General features: G+C 30.0%; 1 protein-coding gene across 1 annotated transcript; it reads left to right on the top strand.

The window, feature by feature from the left end:
- Positions 1-482: 482 nt before the first annotated feature.
- On the top strand, positions 483-8,552 carry LOC136202811 (BIIDXI-like protein At5g11420). The gene is made up of 3 exons (XM_065993711.1): positions 483-631; positions 3,613-4,110; positions 7,636-8,552. Exons 1-3 carry the CDS (start codon positions 553-555, stop codon positions 8,187-8,189), a joined length of 1,131 nt encoding a protein of 376 aa, XP_065849783.1. The 5' UTR covers positions 483-552; the 3' UTR covers positions 8,190-8,552.
- Positions 8,553-9,129: the final 577 nt, after the last annotated feature.

The following is a 9,129-nucleotide window of genomic DNA, read 5'->3' as shown; positions in this document are numbered from 1 at the left end:
TCTTAAGCCTAATAGGCCAGCAATTCTCGTGATCAAGCATGATTATGACAACAACTGAATCTTAGACCGGGTATAATGAGACTTCCTGAAGCAAGCTTCTTGGTGTAAGCCGTATTGCTTTATTTTATTAAGGAGATGTCATATATTTTGTCATATGTAATATGGACCTATGTATATTATAAAATGTCTCACTATTTCTTTTATTAGCAAGTAACAATACACATATTCAAATGTAACTTGAAATCTTCCATAACATGGAAGACCATGGATAAATTAAAAATTCCGGGGTAAGTCAACAAAAATCTAAGAAATTAGGAGTACTTTTGTTTTTTGAAAGCAAAAATTGGGAGCAGTTTAGTACTTTTTGCTCTTTTTTTGGGAGATAAATCAACATTTGAATGCACACATCAATGAATGTCAATTCCGTAATTAAATTGAAAAATAAGGCTAGTTCTCTACTTGACCATGCATATAAACCCCTCCTCTCACCTCTTCACTCTGAACATTCCTTCCCCTTCAATCTTTTATCTTCTTCCTTATTCCACCGAAAATATGCGAGGTGTTCTCCTGCTGCTGTCTGTGCTCCTACTGCTCTGCTCCCAACTCTCCTTTTCCTTCCCCATTAGAGACGGTAAGCAAGCTTTTCGATTTTAATTATATTTTCTGCTTTTCATTCTTTAAATTTATGCTTATGTTCAAATATTTACACAATAAGATATAAATTTAACTTTATGGTTATTAGAGAGAGCGCATTTATTAGACCACGCAACTTTAAGTGTTGTTAATGAAAAATGAGTCTATGATATCTTGAATTTAAACTAAAATGGAATATTACGTGTGATCAGAATATGAAATTACAGTTGAGATTTGAAATTGTATCTTATACTGACAACCTTCGGGTTCCTGTTTGCTGTTTATTATTATTATTAGCTAGTTTTTTTTCCATAAAAAACAACTGTTTCGAAATTTATCAAAGGAATTGTTGTAAAAGGTAGTTCCGAATAATAGAAACAAACTTATAGTGAAATAGAAGTACACTTAAGCTAGAATATAGTAGTTGAATTGGCTATTTTTATTTGAATTGAACTAGTAATAAAGTGGTACTTTAATTAGTTGTGAATTAATTGAAGAATAGGCGGCAAAGTTGGTTTTATAAAACATTCACGAACACGGGATACAATTATTGGAGATTAAGGATATATTTGTTATCTACTTTAAAAAACTACTTTTCAGTTATGAAATGTCTAATAGAACATTTAAAATTCTAAATTTTAAAGTGAAAAATAAAAAACGTTTTCTCAAATTTTAAATGCGTCACTATTTGGGCAGAGAGCTAGTTGAGGATTTTGGCGAGAATCAGAATCTTTTATCCATCATATTAAAGTGTACTTTGGAACTAACCGAAGCCGAATTCTACCCTAGCTAGAATTCAAGCAGTAAGAGATGTTTGATTGCTACTTTTCATGCTTCTGTTTACGTTTTCACTTCAAAATGGAGAGTTTCAGGTATTTAGTAAGAAAATCCTTGTTTACGTTTTATATCTAAAAATAACATTTTTAAATTTTGGCTTTTTTGAAAAAACAACTTTTTTTTTTTTTAAATAGTAAATGTTAGGTAAAACAAATGGGTCGGTAGTCCTCAATAAAACAAAAAATGACCAGAAAGAATGACGGTCTGGTCTTATCTTTGATTGAGAGGCCTTTAATTAATATAGTGGTGAATAATTCATCTTTCTTCAATTATAATATAGCTGCACTGCAGAGATTGTCTGGCAATTTTTAAAGCTTTCAATTTGAACTAATCTTAAATGTCTAGACTGGTCATTTTCACAAAAAGACAAGATTTTTCAAAATTAAACATGGAGGGGCCGCGGTAAAACTGTCATTTTTTTGGATAAGAGTAAAAAAGTGAACTTCTCAACTATTCTTAAGGATAAAATTGACATTAATTTTTAAAATTTATGGGTAAAGTGTACGTACCAGTTGCAGGTCGAGCCAGTGAGTGAGCAGTGATTCACATGGGTATGAATCATGGCTCTTGGGGCTAGCCACTACGTGACAGATATTTTTGTACTATCTTTACTATAAATAGCACATATATTTCTAACAATAGTTAAATTAAAATAAACATTCTTTTATTTCCCTTTCATCATTTTGGCATTTTTGACCGACATGTACAAAATATTTAGTTTCTATTTTTTATTGTCTATATACATAATTACATATTTTATTTTATTTTTGCTTCTTTTGCAAATTTATTCATTTAGTATCAAATTTGGATGTCTGCTACCTTATTTATTGATTTACAGATTTTAAAGTTAATATGATACTGTTGAATTAAATTTCATTTCACGTAAAAAAAATAGAAATGACCGAGATTAAATTTGATAATTTTAAGTGTGCGATAAGTTTAAATATAAATTTGGTTATGCGAAAATAAAAGTTAAGTTTAAGTATGTAATTATATATTTAAATTTATTTTTTTATTTAGAAATGAAAGGTACATGTGCACAGTTAATTAGTTTATTAGAAAAAAAAATTTATCAGTCCATTAAAATCGGTTTGTATATATCATTTAATCTATTATATTGGTTTGGGTTTTGTTTGATGTTGGTTGTTTGCTATTTTTTTTTATTTTTTGTGATATGCGGTATATGTTAGTTGATTTTTCTACTAAAAGCAATTGTTTAAAAATTTTATCACATTTTTTAACCTCGGTTTAAAGTTAAAAGGTAAGAAGTAGTTCAAAAAAATAAAAACAAACGAACACTAGGCATGTTTGGTTTACTTGTTCGCTGCTTACTGTTGCTTTTTCTTATTGATGGATAATATATGTTAGTTTTCTGTAAAAGCATCCGTTTCGAAATTTACCAAACAGTTTTATCTCCCTTTTTAGACTTAAAAGTGAAAAAACAGTTCCGAAAAAATAGAAAAAATAGACAGTAAATTTATTAAAAAACATTTTTTAGCTTCTCCGATGATTTTTTTTTCCGAACTCGCTTTGTAGTTTTTAAGTAAATTTTTTTATATTTATTTGATTTTGATGAAATTACGATTTAAAAGATTTTCTGATTTTTCAAACTCCGACTTGTGAACTTGTCCAAAAAATCGTCATTTATTTATTTCTCATTTTATTATTAACAACTCATAATTTTTTTTATTAAACATTACTTATCATTTTTTTTATCAAACATTACTTAGGTGATGTTTGATAAAACTGAAAATTAAGTGCTGAAAAAATAAATACTGAATTTTAAATATTGAATATTATAAGTGTTGAAAATATTAAATGATGTAAGTATTAAAAGAATATTAATTAATAATGTTTAGCTTAAAATATGAAGTTAAAATATTTTATCCTATCAAAGTAAGTGATTTTTAATTTAATTGGCTAATTTAAGTGGTTGAGAATAACTGTTATCAAACATATTTAAATTAAATAAGTGTTTAATATTTTAATTTAAGTAATTAAATGGGTTATCCAACTATAGCTAATCATTTAAAATCTAATAGCTAAAAACAAAAATAAAAAAAATCATATCTTAGTCCCTCATTTTGTTTCTGTTTAGATTTTTCAATTTCTATAATCAAAATTTTCCCCCAATTTTTACAGGACTACTCCGAAATGGCAACTTCGAGCTCGGCCCAAAACAATCCGATATGAAAGGCACAGAAGTAACAAACAAACACGGCCTCCCGGAATGGGAAATATCAGGATTCGTAGAGTACATCAAATCAGGCCAAAAGCAAGGCGACATGTTACTCGTCGTTCCGGAAGGAGCTTATGCAGTAAGACTCGGAAATGAAGCATCAATCAAGCAGAATCTGACTGTAATCAAAGGCATGTATTATTCAATTACGTTTAGTGCTGCCAGAACTTGTGCGCAGGAAGAGAAATTGAATGTCTCTGTTTCGCCCGATTGGGGAGTTTTGCCGATGCAGACGATGTATAGCAGTAATGGCTGGGATTCGTATGCCTGGGCTTTTCAGGCGGAGTTTGGAGTTGTGGATCTGGTGATTCATAATCCTGGTGTTGAGGAAGATCCGGCGTGTGGTCCTCTTATTGATTCTATTGCTATTCGAGCTCTTTATCCTCCTAGACCAACTAATAGTAAGTTTTTCATCCTTTCTTTTTTGTTGTTCAATGTTGAAATCGAACCGGATCGAATCGTGGTTCGGTTTGATTCGGGTTTTGTTTTGGCGAATGATTTATTTTTACTAGATAGATAATCGTCTTAATGAATATTTTAACAGAAAGAAATGAATCAAACCGAAAATAATCTGTTTGATTTGAGTTTCGTTTTGGTAAACAATTCGGTTTTCAGATTGGTTCAGAAAACTGAATAGGACTGAACTAGCTAGATAATCCTTCTAATAAATATTTTAACTGAAAAAACTGAATCAAACCGAATTGAATGATAGTTTGGTTGGATTTTGGGGTTCGTTTTGGTAAACAATTCGGTTTTCAGATTTATTCGGTTTTTTCTATGAAAAACCGAATAAAACTGAACTAACTAGATAGTCCTCCTAATATATATTTCAATATAGAAAAAGTTGAATCAACAAATCAAATTATAGTTGGGATTTGTTTTGGTAAACAATTGGGTTCTCAGATTGGTTCGGTTTTGTCTATGGAAACCTGAATAGAGTAGATTGGTTCGGTTTTTTTCTATAGAAAACCAAATAGAACTGAACTAGCTAGGTAATTCTCTTAATAAATAATTTAACCGAAGAAACCAAATTATAGTTCAGTTTGATCCGGGTTTTGTTTTGTAACCAATTCGGTTTTTGGATTGGTTCGATTTTTTTCTATGGAAAATCTAATTTAACTAAACTAGCTACATAATCCTCTTAACCAAAAAAACCGAACCAAATTGTAGCTAGGTTTGTTTCAAGTTTTGTTTTGGTAAACAATTTGGTTTTTTGATTGGTTCGGGTTTTTTAAAGGAAAACCAAAAGAAATCGAACGAGCACCAAATTGTAGTTCAATTTGATTCGAGTTTCGTTGTGGTAAACAATTCGGTTTTTGGATTGGTTGGATTTTTTAAAAGAAATCGAAAGAGTAGATAATCCCTCTAATAAACATTTTAATCAGAAAACCGAATAGAATTGTAGTTCGGTTTGATTCGGTTTTCATTTTCGTAAACAATTCGGTTTCGGTTTGGCTCGAATTTTTTTATAAAAAACCAAATAAAACCGAATATGCGGCAAGTGATCAGAGGTCTATACTGTGTGATAAATACTGGTGTCTATTTTTCCTGAAAAATTATTCAGGAATTGACATGATTAAAGTAGTTTTGTCCAATTAATGTAAGTTAAGACTGTCAGGCCCTGTTCTTTATTACTTAATTTCAGTAACAAATCAGTTCAGTTCAGTTCAGATCAGTTCAGTTCAGTATTCAGTTTCAGTATTCAGTTTCAGTATTCAATAATTTATCATTATTTATTATAATTATTATATATTATTATTATTTATATATAATTTATTATTATTATCATTATTTATTTATAATTTCAGCAATTTATTATAATTATTATAATTTATTATATATTAATTTATCTATTTTCATTATAATTATATTTATATATAATTTATGCTTTGTCATTATATATATTATCATTATTTATTATAATTATAATTATTTGGTGCAACTTATTTGCAAATTTTGCGAAAAATAAATAAATATTATATTAATACGTTTACATTACAATGCTCTAAAAAATTAACTGGCTCAACTACCTTAATATCTCAAATAGTGCAATTTTATCCCTAATATTAGAAGCCAATAGCAATTTGAGTCAAGATTTTGTATTCATATGAAAATTCATATTTAGACGTTAGGAGTAAAATAACCCCGGACCCAAAACGTTAAAGATATTTTTGTACCTTAATACTTAATTGTAATAAAAAGTTAAGAGTGTGTATTCATATAAAAATTTGTATTTAATTTCATAGGCTTTAAATTATATATAAATTTGTGTTTGTATGTAATTTATATTTTTAATTTAAATTAGACTCATTTTTATTTAATGTCATAGGATTTTATCGAACCTAGATTTTATTTGATATTTAATTTAGTTTAATCTTTAATAATATGTTTATTTATTATTGATATTATTTTTTTGGTAGAAATATTATTATTATTATTATTATTATTATTATTATTATTATTATTATAAGCTTATTAATGTCCAATATTATCATTAAATTATTTTAAAGTCTAATATCATCATTATTGTTACGTTCGATTAAATTCGGTTAAGTTCGGTATCATTCAGTTAAGTTCAGTAGCATTCAGTTAAATTCAGTTCAGTATTCAGTATCATTCAGTTCAGTTCAGTTCAGTTCAGTAGCATTCAGTTCAGTTCAGTTCAGTTTTTTTTTTCAGTAATAAAGAACAGAGCCTTATTTTACATAAATTTCAAACCACTTATATTTTTAATTTTACACTTTTTGGTCCTTTTTAAGGGAACATGAACCAATTATTAAGCAGGACAAAAATAGTGATCAATAAATGGTCAAGTAGACATTTTTTAATCATTTAAATTTAAATAATTTTTTTCTTTTATAAATTATATATATTTGATAACTAATATTAATAACTCAGGTCGGGCTTGGTCGGACCGGGCCTATCCATCCTATTTTTACAAATCCAACTCCAATCTAGGCATGAACCGGGCCGAGCCTAATCACATTTTCTACTGTCTAATTCGGCTAATTTAAGGCGGACTTAGGCGGTTACCCGAGTCCGTGAATCAATCTAGTATAACCTAAAGTTAAAGCTGTCACCGTCATCAAAGCTTGCATTTTGCAAGCAGATCTAGCTAGCTAACCAGACCATTTTATTTAATAACCCACATGCTTTGCCCAACACTTTCAGGCCCCATATAGCAACCATTCAATTATGACTAAAGCCACTCTTAAATTAGTATTCTACACCCAAAATCTATCTTACCCAAATTATGTTAAAATTATATTACTCTTAAATTATATTCTCTTAGTGGAGAAATTCTAATGTAGACCGAAATCAGTACAAGTCCATCTATTCAGATAATGCCACATCAGCGGTTGGATTGATGTTGCATCATCTGAATGGAGGAGAACAGTACCCTGACCGATTGTAGAAATTTTCCTCTTAAAATCTGTGTGTTTCATTTGTTATTATTTAGGATCCGTTTGGCTACTTGATGTTTGCTGTTCCTGTTTACTGGTTGCTGTTTGTCTTTGGAAAAAGTTGTTTTTACGTGTAAAAAGCTACTTTTCAGCTGTAAAAGGCAAACATGAGATGTCTAACCAAACACCTAAAACTTTGCCTTTAAAAGTGAAAAGGCAAGCAATAGGTGAAAAGTAGATAAACAAACACCCTCTTGTTGATAACTGATAGACGTAAATGGAATTTCGTTCCAAAATAACTACTATCAACAGGGCATGTAGTATAAGATAGATCAGATTAGATTAATTAGATACCCTTTAGAAGTTACAATCTATATGACCTTTTATATATGCGAGGTAGTCTTTACGTTTGAGGTAGTTTTTCGTGTGATTTAGGTAATAAATCAACTATTTAATCATACCTAGATTAACAAAATTTCTTGTAACTATTTTAACTAACAAAATTATCAATGTGTTTTGCAGAGAACATATTGAAAAATGGAGGATTCGAAGAAGGTCCATACGTATTTCCCAACACAACTTGGGGCGTTTTAATCCCACCAAACATCGAAGATGACCACTCACCTCTTCCCGGCTGGATGGTCGAGTCACTCAAAGCCGTAAAATACATAGATGTGGACCATTTTTCAGTCCCACAAGGAAGAAGAGCAGTTGAACTCGTAGCAGGCAAAGAAAGTGCAATAGCACAAATTGCTCGAACAATTGTTGGTAAGACCTACACTCTTTCCTTCGCGGTAGGCGATGCAAGCAACGCCTGTGAAGGGTCAATGGTCGTCGAGGCTTTCGCTGGGAGAGACACGCTCAAAGTTCCGTATCAGAGTAAAGGCAAAGGCGGGTTCAAGCGGGCTGTGTTGAGATTTGTTGCTGTTTCGAATAGAACGAGGATTATGTTTTACAGCACGTTTTACACTATGAGAAGTGATGATTTCTCTTCTCTTTGTGGTCCGGTTGTCGATGATGTGAAGTTGTTAAGTGTTCGTAATCCACGACACATAAGGAGTCAAGGACTAAACTAGTCGTGGACTAGTCGGATGGTGAAATGTTAATAACGTTATTAACATGTTATCTCCTGGTTGATGTAGGATTTATATATTGGTCTCGGGCCATAGTAGAGTATTTTCTCGGATGACGACGCAAGGGAAATTGTTGTTGATTAGGTGGTTTGGAGTGCAAGAATTTTAAGTTATATACTCTATTTTTGTTATGTTTATATATAATTAAGAGCTGGAGGTATTTTTAAAAAAAAAACCTTTTTTTGTGAGAATTTTAGCCAGAAATAAATGAGAATATATTAATAGTGTATTTTCATTTTATTATGGAGTGGGTAATGTATTTATTTATTAGCAAAATAAATAAATAAGAAAAATGTTAAAAAGTTATATATATGGATTCATATCATCAATGTGAAATTATTATAAGAAAAGCTATTTTTTGAGTATTTTTATTTGTCTTGTTAAGCTTTTGAAAAAAAACATATTAGGGTTTATTAAATTAATTTTTACTATTATTAATGACATTTTAATGTATATTAATATTATTTTTAATTAGCACATATACTCAAAACATGGGGATTTTATATTAGAGTTCCGGATCTTTGGAATTGGAAAGAATTTCCGTGGCCAGCAGTCCCACCCATAGAGGTACAAACCATCTGCGAAAGTGAATAACTACTGCTGTTGGCGGTGGATACACTTACGAACCAAAAAAATATTAGAGTTCCGGATTTCCATGTCATATTAAGACCTTCCATGTAATTTTTTAACACTTGTCAACAATGTTTTATTTCTTCTTCATCTCTATTTGCATGATTTTCCTTTTCCTTTATATAAAATCAAATACTATTGTTTTCTCTTCTCCACTAACTCCGAGAAAACTTATGTTTTTGAAATCAAGTACCGTCTTTTGCTCGTTTAATCACTGTTCTGTTTGCATTTTCTTAATTGATGGAACACAATC

This window comes from Euphorbia lathyris, chromosome 8 (assembly GCF_963576675.1).
Source record: "Euphorbia lathyris chromosome 8, ddEupLath1.1, whole genome shotgun sequence".
NCBI classification, from domain to species: domain Eukaryota; kingdom Viridiplantae; phylum Streptophyta; class Magnoliopsida; order Malpighiales; family Euphorbiaceae; genus Euphorbia; species Euphorbia lathyris.
The sequence above is the reverse complement of the archived record's forward strand: the minus strand, read 5'-3'. Positions and strand labels throughout refer to the sequence as shown.